The sequence below is a fragment of the Abramis brama genome (assembly GCF_963993115.1).
Source record: "Abramis brama genome assembly, chromosome: 6".
In the NCBI taxonomy this organism is placed as follows: Eukaryota; Metazoa; Chordata; class Actinopteri; order Cypriniformes; family Leuciscidae; genus Abramis; species Abramis brama.
In genome coordinates, this window is record NC_139968.1 from 29369464 (window position 1) to 29386071 (window position 16608).

Here is a 16608-nt window from a genome sequence, read left to right on the forward strand (position 1 = left end):
CAGATCATGTCTCACCACAGTTGACTATTTTTCCAACTTATGTAGACTGTCTCACAGACACCAGATCAAGCACAGTGATATAAAAGTTAAAGGGGCCTTTAACTACCATGGGATACCATGGGATTCCAGATAACAGGCCACGGTAGAGTTTACAAGAATTCAAACACTTCAGCACAGCTTTGGAATTCAGGCATGTGACATGATAACATCATCTCCAGCATATCTGAAAAACAAAGGCAAAGCTGAGCATGCAGTATTCAAGTGCCAGATTCAAGACTCATGAGCTCGATCAGCCCAAAACCGGCATCCGACCAGCGCGGAAGGTCTTTACGTGTTACTGTCCTTTTCTCGAGGCAAAGTATTTTTTGATTAAATGCAATACATTTGAATATGTATTTTGTCATTATTTCATCTGACTCCATAAATGAAAAGCTTTTAATGATATCTGAGCATCATTAAATGTGAGCGAATGTTTGACTCTTTAATGAAAATAAAGTCAAAGTCAGTTATAATAATCAAATGTAACAATTCATTATGTCAGGTAAATGTATCATGCCAATTTCATAATCAATTCAGAGATAATCAATACAAAACATCAAAAGCTCTGGATTAAAAAGAAGAGATGTGAACCTGATATTAAAATACATGATGCTGAATTCTTTGAGGTGAATGAAATGTAGATTAGGATGACTCTCAGGTGAGACTTTCTTCTCAATAGTGCACGAGGGGGAGTTCAAATGTTAATTTCCAGAGAGGTCCTTTGTCCTCTCAGGGTCTGGTCGCTCTTCAACCAGACTGTCCGGCATCTCCTAATTTCTCAGTTCTTACAGTTAGCAGAAGAACTCAAGCATCACTGCAGACACAAGTAGACCCATACACAAAAGAAATATATTTTCAGTATATATTTTGGAATATATGCAAATATTTGAAATTGGCCCAATAAATATATTTCATACTTATATTTCATATATTTTTGTTATATTTCAGAATATATTTCAATGTATTTTTTTCTGTATGGGTCCCCAAAAGTGTCAAAAATATATGTGGCATATATTCCAAATACATTGAAATATATTCTGAAATATAACAAAAATATATGAAATATAAGTATGAAATATATTTATTGGGCCAATTTCAAATATTTGCATATATTCCAAAATATATCCTGAAAATATATTTCAAATATAATTCTTTTGTGTATGGGGACTGTAGACTGTCTCACAGACACCCGGTCAAGCACAGTGATATAAAAGTTAATGGCCCATGGGATTCCAGACACAGTGATCTCTGATAACAGGCCACGGTAGGGCTTACAAGAATTCAAACAGTTCAGCACAACTTGGGAATTCAGGCATGTAACATGATAAAATCATCTCCAGCATATCTGAAAAACAATGGCAAAGCTGAGCATCTAGTATTCAAGTGCCAGATTCAATGCCAGTCCTGTACAAAGACTCAAGCATCACTGCAGACACAAGACAGTCTCCTGCAGCCAGGTGTGGTAAACAAGGAACTTGCAGTAAAAGACAACCAATGCAAACAGGCCTACTACTACAATAGAGGAGCAAAAGGTCTTTAGGAAGGAGAACAAGTAAGAGTTCAGTTGGACACGACCAGACAGACACCAGCCACCAGCAAACGTGATGTTGTTCACAAAGTTTTTTTGCATACAGTGACCATAGTTGTGTTTTTACAAAAGGAGGATGTTGGTCAGTAGGATGTTATATACAGATATGGTTGAATTGAGAGTCCTGTAAATGTGACGTCATTGAGATGCACAACCATGTGAAGTAAAGTGCTGAGAAGCAAGCATCCTTTATTGTTTGAAACCAGAGACAGAGTGAACCTAGGATATAACAAGCACCAGCATGAAATAGCTGGATGAGCGGTCTGTTATACTCCATTGCTATTGATGAAGGAAATAGCTTTTTAAGAAAATTTCAGACTTAGGAAAGGATCAAGTATTCCAGAGGGCCACATGATAAACATATTTATCTGTGATAAATGTTCCTGTATATTAAATATTAGACCAGTGTCAAGCTGTTTTTAACCTGCAATAATCTAAAAACATTTATAGGATGTTCTAAATTGAAGTTTTGCACAGCATTTGTCATGACAATCATTCTTTGAGCCAACAAAAGTTCGTTACACAAAAAAAAGTTTTTTTTTGTTCGTTTTTTTTTAAGTAGTGTTTAAAATGATTCTCTAAAAACAAACGCAGTCTTACCTCTGTTCCTCTGGAAGACTCATCTCAGAGGAACAGTCTTTTCCCGGGTCCGCTGACATAATGCAGCTAAACTGCCAGTGCAAACAGATCAGCACAATCCGCCATTCAGTATGACCTGGAGATGACAATATGTAACTGAGATGAATAACATGATAGTTCAGAGTGATAAATGATGAAAAACTGAGACAAAGCTATTTAAAACAAAATAGGTGACAACTCTAATACAACAAATACATTGCAAATTTGCAATGTATTTCAATCATTATATTTCAACTGTAGCAAATTAGCTCTAAAGAAATATTAATAATCAATCATAACTTGTTATAATTTATTATGAATATTTGGATCAGTTAATATAATTAACTTAATGTAGGAAAATTAATAGCAGGGAAACTCTGTTGTTGATTTATGGATCTTTGTTTTAAGCGTGCTCATTTGCATGTGCAGCTGGATTGGTTGCTGATGAAAAACACTATGAAATGTTTATTACTATTGTAATACTAATATGCTGTGCAGTTATCAAAATATCATATACACGATAATTTCGATCTTCAAAGTACCAATTTATAGAGACCAAACATGGTATAGGTGTGGTTACATTGACTGTTGGTTCTATCATAAAATACACAGTATCAAAAAATAATAGAATTAAAAGACACTACACAAGACAATAAATCATTCACACAATGTTCTGGGAAGCATGTTCTTTTATAGATCAGTTTGTCTATAAATTAATGCAGGAAATGTCTGTTTTAAGATCTGATTCTGTCTCCCCTATGGCCTCTGTCTTAATCACATGACCACAATTTCAGAGCAATAAAATCATATTATATGATGGTCGCCCTGGCGACTGAGGCCTTTTCTGCTCTCTTATCTCTTTTGGGGGAATATTTCATTCCGAAGAGTGGGCTTTAAAGCTTATATTTAAAATAAGCTCTCTTTAAAACTGCAAGTAAATAATAAATAATAATAATAAATCATTTGATATTTTATTTTAAAAATGTGCAAAATCTAACCTTTCACTGAAGTAAAATAATTGAAAGTGGGGGGAAAATCACATTATGAAATAAATGTTTTTCTCCAAAACACGTTGGGAACAATTGTTTGCCCCCTTTTATTAAATACTTTTTGTAACCTCTTTTTTCCAAGATAACAGCTCTGAGTTTTCTCCTATAATGCCTGATGAGTTTGGAGAACACCTGACAAGAGATCAGAGACCACTACTCCATACAGAATCTCTCCATCCTGTTCTCCGTTATAAGATTTCTAGCACAGGCTGTCAGGTTTAGATTTTTTATCTTGTTGGTATTTGATCGAATCCGTGATGCCATGTATCTGAACCAGATGTCCAGGACCTCTGGCAGAAAATTAGGCCATATAACATTTGAAAAGTATGTTATTTGAAAAGTAACTGACACTGGAACTTCATACAGGATGGGTTCTATGGCCAGATGAAACAAAAACATTAGCTTTTTTGGCAGCAAACACTTAAGATGGGTTTGGTGCACACAGGGATAAAAAAGTACCCCATGTGTAAAATGAAATACTCTGCTGTATCTTTAATGCTGTGGGCCTAATTTTCCTGGACATCTTGTTCAGATACATGGCATCACAGATTCGATCAAATACATTATACAATACAGATACAATACATTATTACAATTATATTATATTATATTATATTATATTATATTATATATAAATTCAGTTAATTAACTTGCTTTCACACACCCCTGGGGGGTCCAGTGTTAATGTGCTTGACATTAGAGATGTTATTACCTATTTTGACCACGTGCAGAGAACACAAGTGTAAACAAGTGTAAACTCTCCCCCATCTGTGAGATCTACGAGGCCCGTATTCACCGGAAAGGCCTAAAGATCCTACAAGATGATACTCACCCCGCCAACTCCCTTTTCTCCATACTCCCATCAGGGAGAAGGATGAGAGCTATTAAGACAAAAACCTCCTGCTTCCTCAACAGAACATACTGCAGAGCCATTAAATCTCTAAACAGCTCTCAACCCCTGAACCAGTTCCTCATGAAAAAGGGTTCTCTTAACGAGTCTGCATAATTTGCACATTTCCGCATAATGATTTTATTATACCTTTTTTATGTTTTATGCTACTAGTGTTGTTTTATTTATTTATTGTAAAGTTGTCGATTTGCGCTCTGCATCCCTATGCAAATTGTCACTTCTACCTGACATCAGCCACTATAGCCTCCTGGACTGTCATCCAGGTATGTGGTGAGCGGTGTGTCCCCTTTACTTTTATCTGCCTGTGTCAAGTGTCATCCTGTGCGGGATACCGTTTGTGTATATATTTGCTCTATGTCTTTGGTTGTATCTTGTTGATGTCTTGTTATGAGCACACTGAAGCAAATCCCTAACAACTTGCAACGTGTTGTATGACAATAAAGTACTGAATCTGAATTCATCTCTGCACAACACATGGCTCTAGACATTTAGCAATGCAGGGAACAAACATTACAAAAACTGAACCCATATGTAGCCAATTACTTTATTGAATTTTACATGATTTACACTCATATTTGCTCAACCTTTAATTACCTTTATAAATTAGAGTCCTTTGTCATGTGTCATTTGTTCATTAGGCCTACTTTAATTACACATTCTATTTTATTATTTTCGAATGCTCCTAAAAATTAACTGTGAATTGCCATGGTCATATTTGGTAACACTTTTCAATCAGGTAAATTTGTCAACATTATTTAATGTATAACTAACATTAAACCTTGACCAACACATTTGTTACTGTATTTGTTAATCTTTGTCAACTTTAGATAGCCTACAGCAGATCATTGTTTGTTCTTGTTAGTTCACAGTGGATTAACAAATACAACTCTTGATTTTAATAATGTATTAGTAAATGTTAAAATGAACTAAGACTATGTCGTAGAAGTGTTCATAATTAGTTCATGTTAACAAATGTAGTTTACTAATGTTAGGCTACTATGTGAACCAAAATATTCTATTATACACAACCAAAACTTTGTCTAACGTAAATAGCCATGCTCGATTTCGCAGTCAAAAATGAAAGAGCAAATTGGGGGTTGGGGGACATTCATAAACGCATTATTCGTTTTCAGTAACACTTTTCAATAAATTGCAATAGTTTATTATAAAGTTTAAATAGGCTATCCGTGTCTTAACTAGGCTACGGAATAAAAACAGCCCTAGCCTAATCTAATTCGAATTTAAATCACGCTACACCAAATAACTGTAATCGAGAAGTATTAAAACTTACGTGCAGTCTTGTGCAATAAGAAGCGAATTTAGTATTTGAAAGACAGTGCTTTTTCTGTCTTTTGCGCTTGTAGCTTGTCACGTGGCAGTTTTCCAAAACAGTCTCTGGAAAAAGATTCCGCGTCATCAACTGCGCGTGTTTCTAGACTTTGGGAACGATTAACAGCAATGGCAGCCAATCTTACGTCTTCATTTTCCATAAAATTTCAGTGGCTGATCGGTTCTGAGCGCGCGTTGCCAAAACACATGCTTGTCCCACTGCAGTGACTGAAATCCGCTCAATAGCCTACTGCTGCTCAAAAAGCCATATATCCTGGGATGTGTCTGTCATGAGTGTATGGACATGGCCAATCATCACACACGATTACAGTTGGAAGGATGCCAGCTTTATTTTCAACAAAAGTAAAGTATACGAGATTGCCGGCAATCATTTTGGAATGCAAATTCCATCACGTCAGTTTCACAAAAATGTTTCCTCCCATCATCATCTCCCTTTAGCTTGTCTTTGTTCCAGCTGCTCTCTTTCCGCTGATTGTGTGAAGCTTGTGAGTCAGATGGGCGGTAATCATTTCCTTTTAGGAAACAGTAATTGTTCTGGCATAAAGATCCCAAACTGGTGCATATCAACTGACTAGAACAAATGCTTTGAAATGTATATTGGGTCTGTGATACTGGAAATCAAGGTTAAAACGTTTAATAATGTAAACAGATAATAATCTACAATTTAGATCTCATTCAATATCAGTCTTGTTTGGGGTACAATAAGATTTAAAACATGGAAAGCCCCCCAAAAAACAATCAATATCAAGATAAAATCATGAAATTATCTTTCATATTAAAGCAGATTGAGTATAGGCAAAAAATGGACAATAAAATTTGTGTTGTGAACACAAAAATTAAGGAACAACATTGAGACATCTCTCTCTTGATTTACAAGATAGACAATGATGAACAAGTTAAAAAGAAATACATGTCTCACTTAAGTGTTAAGGCCCTGTAAACTTCTAGTTAAACTGATGAACAAACAATTTCAAACTAAACCATTATATTAACTGCAACAAAAATGTCCATATGAATTGAAATATAATTAGATGTTCTAACAACTTTCCATACCAATAAAGGAATTAGATCATTAACGTGTTACTCTTTTGTGCAGAAACCAGCAAGACATCCCATACAACCCCTCAGTCATGTGTGGAGTAGAGGGTGAACAAATATAGGCATAAGTAGCCTATTATTTATTGAGCACGTATCAGCTTTAGAAATGTACAATATGGAAGGCCCAAAAACAATCATGTTTTATGTCTTCCACTGCAGGACCACTTCAGCCCTCGCCCCTCGCTGGTCCTCTGGCCAAGCAGGCTCCTTCCTCCACACCCAGGCCGTCCTCCAGGTGTTCCAGGCCAAACTCCTCCGAGCTATGGATGAGTCTGGACCAGACCCGTTTGGTGACCTCCGCTGCACCACAGACTTTGGCCCTGCGTGCAACATAGGCCACCACCCAGGCCATAGGAATATCCATGATCAACTTAGTGGTGCTAGAGCACCACCTGTGGTTTATCCTGACCGGAATCAAGGACGCAGAAATAACTGTCTTCTTCGCTCACCAGTCTCCACCACCGGTCTCTTTGGCCCAGTTGCGGCTGCTGGTCTTTCAAAGAGGGGAAGCTCATTTTCGGCCTACATCATAAAAATTGTCCATTTATTTATAAGTAAATTTTGCCCTACGTTCCTTTTCAATAAAATGCACTGTGACCCTGTCGTACCAGGCGTCTTTTCCAGTGACTTGACCAGTGTCCTCTCAATGGCCAGCAGAGTTAAATATAATTGTATAAATGTAACAATATAATAAAGGTATAAATAACAATGTATAATACTACTACTAATATATTTTTTTATTATATTATTTTTTTTTTTAATTATTACTAATATAAAAAATATAATAAGTAATAATATAATAAAGGTATAAGACAATGCCGACTAGTCAACCAACTCAGCACCTGCAACAGCTAAGCCACAGTCAGTGCCTGAGCGTCAACAGCGCCCTCACCAGGCTAAGCGCTTCCCTCCTAAGCGTCAGGGTACCCGGTCTAAGACAACAAGTGTTACTCCAAACACCCTGTTCAGTTCTGGCTGTTGGAGAATATGTTTCAATTGCAAGTTATTGGCCCATTCAAGTTCACTCACATTCTCCGTGCCAACGTAATGAGCTTATAACAGGAGCTGGGGAGATAGTTACTTCTCCCCACAGCGAGTCAGGCTTCTACAGCCACTACTTCCTCGTGCCTAAAAATGATTGCGCTCAGGCCGCTAGACCTCAGGCATCTGAATTACGCCCTCATGAGATAACCATTAAAAATGCAAACTTTGAAACAAATTCTCTCGCAAGTACGCCCAGGGGATTTGTTTTTCTCAGTGAATCTGAAAGCTGCATTCTTTCATTACCATTCGGACTGTCTCGAGTGAAAGTCAAATTTTAAATGTAAGCCTTGCAAACAGAATGAAAGCCTATTAACAAAGTCTGCATCATTTTATAGTTAAATGGCCCTGAGATTAAAAATTAAAATACATGGACCTAAAATAGACCCTTTAAAAAATTAACTTCTGTGCCAAAGTTTGATTACTGACTCAAGGTCCTTTGCCAATCACTTTCCGCTCTCTCTCTACCCATGCTTTGTCTACTCTGTACTGTCCTATGCAATAATAAAAAGGCATAAAAAGACCAAAAATATAACTTGAAAACTCACATGAGTTATGTGCTCCCACCCCCCAGGGGGATCTGTGAGAATTATCACACTTTGCCATGAGGAAAAACAAGCTGGGTGTTAAACACTTAAATTCCATGAAGGCAGCAAGTGCAATATACTGTACCCAATTTCACAAAAACCACACTGTAAAAAAAAAAAAAAAAAAAAAAAAAAAAATGCACACCTTAGTGTTTCAACAGCATCAACAGACTGAGGAACCGCAGCACTCCTACAGCTAGTGATGTGACATTTAAACCGGAGGCGTCGGAGCGTGTGGAATCCTCCCCTGTCTGGGCTCAACAGAAGCATCAGTGTCCTCATTTGTACCACTGCCATTTTTACGTTCCCCTGCATCCTCTGTTCCTTGTGAAAGGATCTTTTCCCAGGCTAGAGAGATTTTGTCCAAGAAGAGGAATCGTCTAAACCCCAACACACTTGAAATAATTCTGTTTCTCAATAAAAAATCTATTTTTATTTTCCTTCCTTCCGGACTATTCTGTTGCAGTTTACTTTAATCTGTTACCTATAATCTGTTAAATTAATAAATGTACTTTATTACACTCCCTCTAACATAAGCACTGCACTCAACAGTGTCACTGTTGTTGATCATACTGTCCATATCCAAACAATTTATGAATAATTAATTAACTGGGTGTGTGACTCTGGACAAGTAAATTCAGACAGAGAAATATACATATTTTATATTATACACAGTAATGGACAAATGTCTGATCATGTCTTTTTATTATTGCAAATGAAAGGTTACAGACATCAACAGTGAGTACAAAATAAATAAATATTTTTTTTTATAAAAAATATTTTTATAAAATGTACATTTAAATATAAATATACAAATAAATATAAATATTTATTTGTATATTTACATTACAAATAAATATTTTTATTTATGAAAGTATTTTTATAAAATAGAATTTTTTTTTATATAAAAAAATATTTTTTATGATTTCTGATTCAGAATGAATTAATTTGTCTGCTATTTCTTTGCACAGTAGCTAGGTGTCACTAGTGAGCAATGCTGAATGAAGCTTCGAGTAATGAACCTTTAGCTGAAGCAATGGCCTGCGAGGTCTCAGTGGTTCAGGAAGCCTCATTTTGCCATCACTACCTACAGCCTTGTCCCATCTACACTCAAACTGCACCCACTAGTCATCTTTGTCGATGACCCCAAACGACCATGAGTGGAAAAGACCCTGATGACAGAGCAAGGGCTACCGTCCTCTTCACTGTTTTTCCATTCACCTGTACACAAGGCCAGCCACACACTCCCTCTTTTTGCTTTTAAGTTTTTCCCACTCCGTCTCTGAATACATAGATCCAGCCCCAGTGTTCTTCACTCTTCACATTAGTCAGACATTGGGTCTAATCCAAAAAGAAATACATGAAGTCTTTAGATACATTTTTAGACACGCTAAATACTGAAAGTCTTTTAAAACTGTTAAACCATTGCATCAGTTTTAACCTACATTTTTGGTTTCATTCCTGGTTCTTTGACAAAAAAAAAACAAAAAAAACAACAACAACAAAAAAACACAAGTAATTTAAAAGCCTTACACTGAAGTACACTTTTGCTGCCAAGCTCCTGTAGAAAAGTGTTTTAAAAATAAATAACAATAAAAATAAAACCCAGAGGAATGTTTTTCTAAACAGATTTATTTGGTGAAAAGTCAGCCCTCAAGTATATGGTACGCAAAATCAATCTCAGGACTCTTAAGTCATCAGCACTGGTAACTGCAATGGCCACTGGTGGTTGGGCAACACTTCAGTCTGGCAGGACATAGGCCAATCTGGTATCTGGTGGGCACATAAAAGGTGCATGACATTCAGGCGCCACTGCATGGATACAAATTAGCTTTAGTCAGTGCATTTAGCGTCATTCAATTTCAGAAACACAGCACAAAACTCAAAGCATGAACAGGTTTTACTTGGAGCAAGTTGTATTCCAAATATTATGAATCTTTATTTTGTAAAGCACAATCTTGAAATGGTGATATGGGCTAAATTCAGGTACTTTGATAAATGCTTGTCTTAACTATTTTATCATGCTCAATGTCAATCCAACATATAAACAAGCGCTGATTCGAGCACAGAAATCAAACATTAGTACGCAGCCAATCAGATCCTATGAATGATCATATGTTGATTAATGTGGTGGCTGAAAACAATCGTCATTTGAATATCACTGCCCTAAAAATTCATCTCTAGAGTTTACGCCACAGAGAAATGTAACCTGGCCAAGAATAGGACGTTATCTTGAAACAGAAATTGGTCTTACTGCAAAAAAAAAAAAATCTGTTAACCTCATTTGCAAACATTTAACTTAATTTATATGTATTATTAAATACAGGCAAATAAACTAAACATTTAACAAACACTATAGCCTAGGTAATTTACCCCTCACTCCACGACGAATCCTTTAAATTCAGCAGTATTCAAAACAAAGAAAAATAAGTAGCTAAAAGTTATATATTGAACTAGGCTATAAAATAAACAAGTTAGGCTATGGTGGCATTCATAAAAAAAAATAAAAAAAAAATAAATATATATATATATATATATATATATATATATATATATATATATATATATATATATATATATATATAAAATTGTCGTCATCCACATTGAGGAATGCTGCAGCATTTATCACCGTTCGGACAGTCACGGTCATAGGAACATGACTTGGTACACTCTCCTACTAGGATGATTTTGCTTTCGCTTGGACACTTTCCTGGCTTTGGTTTATCTGTGTTTGCATAACATTAGATCAATGAATGCCTCACTGCATTTAAAAGAAAGAAGAGCTGACCCACACACTAACACATACCTATGTATAGAACCCTACACTGACGTCCACATCCATTGCTGCAGCATTTCTCAGTGTTCGGACAGTCACTGTCATCGACACACAAATCATTACACACACTCCTCCAAGCGTTTTGACTGGACACACTCCTGGCTTTGCTATTCGAAAAAAAAAGAAAAAGACGGGGAAACCAGATCACTGACTGCTGAATGTCTCATTCAATGCATGTTCTACTGATGCCCCCCCTAGCTGTACACTGATGTCCACATCCATGGCTTATAAGATTTTTTGCAAAAAAAAGTATATCTCTGAAAAACTAGGTGGCTCTGTTCAAACTTTTCAGGTACCTTCAAGACATGCTGTCGATGATTCCTACCAAATTGTGACGAGGTGTTAAATTGTTTAAAAGATATTGGAATTTATGTCAAAAGTCAAAGTGGCAGACATGTGGTTCTTCCAATCCTTTGAAACTCTGTATCCACGGCATGATACAAGGATTCCAAAGACATTTTCTGACAAACTGTTCAAAAGTTGTTACAACAATAGCCATTTTCCAGATTGCATGACCTGTAGGTGGCGCTGTTCTCAAATTTGGCATGGACCACCACACCATGGTTCCAATAAAGCACACACATTTCCATATAGATAAAGTCTGGCCGAGATACAGCCTCAGATACAGAGGTCGACCTAGTTTAATTTCTGACATCATAACTTTTGAAAAAAGATGAATAAAAAAATCTGTTCATTCATTTCTGTGCAGCTCAGTCCAAAGATCATCTGAGCCAATTTGTGAAGCAATCAAAATCTGAGCAGAATTTGAAGGAGTAGCGAAATATCTAAATACTGTACTTTTCATAATGGCCACAGGGACACGATAAAACAACAACACAAAGTTTAACTTTCACTGGAGATAGCCTACTGTATAAAACAATGTTCCAAGAGGTGCCTTAAGTAAAATTTTGATATAGGTAGCCTACTTCTTCACATATTTTCTTTGCGCCAAATAGGCTAATGATGTTAAAAGATCTCACCCTCTGATTAGATCAGAGTCTCCTAAACTCCAACACACAGAGAGCACCAATAAAACAGCAGCCAACGAGAAATACAGTCTAGCTGTCATCCTGAGACCTGCGATCTCACAATGGATTTTGCTGGATAATGCACTGAGGTAGAAGGTTTGTAAGTGTGTTTTTTTTTTTTTTTTTTTTTTTTAAATCACGTTTTTATAGATACAACTTACTAGGTTTGCCACAACACCAACCTAGCTGCAGCTTTTGTAATCTAATCTTAAAGACCCTGAATAGCTTGTTCAGGTGTGTTTGATTAAGGACGCTGCGTTCACACCATGTCATAATAATCACCGTAATTACGAGATGACATTAGGCTTGTTTAAGATGCGCCTCGCCTGAAATGTAGTCCAGACGTGAGTAGGCGGCTGCAGTGAAAGGAGGAGTGAATAAAGTGACCCAGGACACTTGCAATCCTAAGGCAGAGCAAATTAACCATGGCTTGTTAGCAACAACAGCACAATACATTTCAGCAAAGACGTGTGAGAGTGTGAGTGGGAAACCCACTGCTGAAACTTGTCCCTGGTTGTCCTCATGGATGAGGTGTTGGGACAGAGGCATTGCACCAACCCCCCTGTCCTCAATGCCTCAATCCCTGAGGACACACCAGGGCCGAGTTCAGCAGTGGGTGCCCACGGTGAGGAAAAGCCTGGGGCTGCACCACCAGGACCAGCAGCAGGAGCACCAGCAGCAGCAGCACGAAGGCGGCGAGACAGAGAGAACGAGTTTTTGGACTTGATCAGAGAAGACATGCAACTACAGAGAGAGGCAGAGGCGAGGAGTAGGGAGAGGATGGACAGGCTGATTTCTCTTCTTGAGAGAATGATTTAAAAATATATATTTAACATATATATAACTTTTTTTCACTTATGTTTTAAAAGGAAAGAAAATTTCTGTACATTATTTATTTTTATGCAACTTTAAATGTGTAAATAAAAGAGAATGAATTGTTCTGGACATTGTTTATTTTTTGTAATGACAGTCATCATTTCTACATGAAACAAATTCTTCTGTACTAAATTATCTCTTTTTTTTCCCAAATAAAATTGGTAAATGAAAATCGTTTGTTCTATAGGCTACATAAAAGTAGCTACTTTTTCCAACTATTTACAACATACATTAAACATAAAAAATTTAAATAAATATTTAAATTTACAATAGGCTACATAAAATAAGAAGAAATTATGTAGACTTTTATTGAGCTGAGCAGGGAGACCCTGGTGGTGCTGCTGGACCGGGATGGGCTGCCACAATAAAGAACCTGGTAAGGTCTCTCTGCTGGTGGGACATCTTCTGGGATGTTTGAGTGCATGTTTCCACTATAATTTGGTTTTAGGTTTGCAGGGCTGACTCAATAGACGGCTGCCATGTCACAGATTTTATTTCAGAAAGAGTATATTTCTGAAAAAAAGTAATTTGAATAACCACTAAGCCGCATTGGGGAAAACCTACAGCTGCGTCCTATATGGGCGCATCTGAAGCGCTCGGACCGGTCTAACCTACGGAGAAATTATTCTTGTCGCCTGGCAACTGTGACAGCTGCCGATGACGAGCGGGAGTAATATTCAATATTCGGATTTGTATTCAAACTGGGTTGAAAAACTGTATGTTCACCATGGTCCATATAGTGTATGCGTTTTCACGATTAATACCGTTCCAAATTAACGTTATCCTATTCAGGACATATAGATAATCCCGCGGTAACTACAGAGCCTATCCTGTAGGCTAGTCGTGCCCTTAAGGGTTAGGCGATCAGTCTCTACAAATTCGTATTCTATTATAAAGATAATAAACTATAATCATAATATTCTATTATAAAGATAATAAATTATAAAGATAATAGATTTCCCCCATCGTAGTATAAGCCTACCTTTTTAGGTAGGCTACCCTTGAACCGTGTTCGCTATACAATACCCTGTCGTAAGCTGCCTCTTTGGCTAGGTTTTCTAATCAATCAAATCTCACAGTGCATACATTTTCTTATCAGAAAAGAATGCTCACCCTCCTGCCGTTTTCCTCCAGTCAGGATCTTCCTGATCCAGATAGAAGAAAGGGACACGTAGGCTATACTCAACAAAAAAAATCCAAGTTCCAGTCAGATGATTTATAATAAATGTTTAACAATATTTATTAAAATAATCAAAAATGAAAAGAATACTTGTTACTGCTGGTCCCAGCAATTGTAGTCCGGCTATTCCTGTACAAACATGACTCTGTCCAGTTAGTGGCTTGTTCTCCGACGTTACAACAGTTCCTTTGTATTTGTGGACAATGACTCTAGTCACTGCTCTCTCATGTGACTTGAGCAAGACAGAGATGGACAGTGACTCCTTTATTTCAGTACAATATTTTTAGATGGTTATATGCTTTAGCAACCCAGCGAGTTCAGCAGTGGCATTCTTATTGTGACCCTTTCTGCGTTGACGTCGAGTTTGAGGTGTAAAAGAAGCTAAGGAAATGCCACTCTCAGGTGGACCATCTTCACATGGCAACACAATAGGCTACGTAATAAAAAGAATACACTAGCCTACAAAATCGCATCAAGGTAAGATATTGTAGTAGCTGCCATGCAGTATACCTTATTTTAAGTCTGACTACGCCACCCCCTGATGATGGGCAGGAGGAACCCCAACTCTTCCCGTGAATGTAGTGTGGCTAATAATACGTTTATCCCCGCAAAGGGACAGTCAACAAGAGGCAGAAATGTAAATGTATTCCAAAATTTATTACATTAGTACAAAAAGATGTAGAAAAGTTATTTAAAACGAATCTTTAAAAAAATTACTGTGATAAATGACTGGTGGATTTTCCTCAATCTAGGAAGGTCGGATCAGCCAATGCAAGACCCCTGCTTAGGAGGCCCCTGGAGAGACAGAAACAGGAGACAGCAACCCAACACCAGTCGAAGCATGCAACACAACAAGCACTACACACTTAGGATCTTTATATACCACTACAAAATATCACACCGTGTTGTAGTTATAAGTACACACCAATACAGTGTCTCTCCCAGTGTGGTCCCCTGAAGAAAAGGGGCAAAGCATCAGTGTGGATCCGGCCTTGTACAAAGATAACCTACACAAAAGACATAGTTAGAGAGGAGAATCACCAGCATAAATGGCAACACTTAGTCAAAATAAGAAAATACTATAAATGTAGCACATGAGTGGCAAAATTATGGATAACCAAACAAAACAAAAAAATCAAACAACAGGAAACAATAAAGAAATGCCTATTAATTACAGGAAAACAGTGGCTGGCCTGGTCCTTTTCAGTATGCTCAACTGTCCCACAGCGCATTAACACATGCAGAGAAAAGGTGAACGTTCCGTTGCAGTGCAGCTCAGCAGCTCGAGTCACACTGGGATGATCGAATAAATGTTAAAACTCCATTCAGCAGCCTGTGTCCTCCGTGAAGAGTAGACACGCGCCTCTAGAATTACCCTGCATGAAAAAGGGGGGCCCAACTCACACAACAGTGTCTAGCATCAACACGAAAAAAAGAGTCTGCCTTGCAGCCAGCAAACATTTATCACTTCCTGATTAGTCATGTGACCTTACAACAGATCACATGATTGATTGAGTGAATGTGATGCAGCTGTATTGTATGCCTGCCTGAGTAGATCCCCACAATATGAACATCTGAACCTTTGAAAAAAAAAATATATATACATAGGCCTATATATATATGTTTATATATATATATATATATGTTTTGTTTTTTTAAACAGCAAACCAGTTTAATTTAGCTGCCATGGCCGAAAATACATGACCGGCTGAGACATCCTCACCATATCCTCCAGAAAAATATAAAACATAAAATGACAATAGCCAATTCTGGCTCCATAGCCGTTTACTCAGTTATATCAAATGAATTATCAGGATGGCAGCTGTCTTCTCGCACCGTTGCCAGGAGCGGTAATCGGGAACACCTGGTTGCGCAATTAGGAAATCCTATGAAGGCTACATGATGCGTCCATTGAAGGACTTCGAAGGATGCAGCCTTCACATTGGGACACAACTATGGCATAAACATTTTATGATAAAATAGTTGTTTTTTTTCGTAAAAAACGGTGTCTCGTCTAAATTTTTTTTTTTTTTTACATTTTTTAATTAAAATTAAATAAATAAAAATAAACCTTGAATATAGTGGACACATCTGTATTTTGAAAGTAGGTAGTGAGTTTATACGGGGCTCCGTTAGAGCGTGACAAGAGACAGGGAATTTTTTCAAATCTTGAATATTCAGCAAATGGTAGAACAAATATCAACACTTATTCAGTTTGACTGGATATTTTTTTGTAGTTTTTTCTTTATTGACAAAAAAAAAGAAAGAAAAAAAAAAAGAGGCAACATACAAAAATCTCATAGGGGAAAGAGAATATACATGCGTATACAAATGTTGTCAAAATGTTATACAAAAAAAGTATTACCTAAGCAGAAAACAACAAAAAACAAACGAAAGAGGGGGAGCTG

The 16608-nt window shown here is 37.1% G+C and overlaps 1 protein-coding gene and 1 long non-coding RNA gene across 4 annotated transcripts in view; both read right to left on the reverse strand.

Moving 5' to 3' along the window:
* Nucleotides 1-5800, reverse strand: part of LOC311085624 (uncharacterized protein) — a 65567-nt gene extending 59767 nt beyond the window's left edge. Inside the window, exons 1-2 of the mRNA XM_084118157.1 lie at nucleotides 5496-5800; nucleotides 2228-2342 (exon numbers count right to left, since the gene is read on the reverse strand). Of these exons, the coding sequence (XP_083974283.1) occupies nucleotides 2228-2286 (59 nt within the window). The 5' untranslated portion in view covers nucleotides 2287-2342; nucleotides 5496-5800. The remainder of the gene's footprint in view (nucleotides 1-2227; nucleotides 2343-5495) is intronic.
* Nucleotides 5801-9233: 3433 nt separating this feature from the next.
* Nucleotides 9234-15711, reverse strand: LOC311085699. 3 transcript variants are annotated; one of them, XR_014606901.1, is made up of 4 exons: nucleotides 15376-15709; nucleotides 14291-15207; nucleotides 14134-14196; nucleotides 9234-10053 (listed from the first exon to the last, which is right to left on the reverse strand). It is a non-coding gene; the product is annotated as an uncharacterized lncRNA (long non-coding RNA). The 3 variants fall into 3 exon arrangements; XR_014606900.1 differs by having other exon boundaries at nucleotides 14134-15207; nucleotides 15376-15711; XR_014606902.1 differs by having other exon boundaries at nucleotides 14291-15709.
* Nucleotides 15712-16608: the final 897 nt, after the last annotated feature.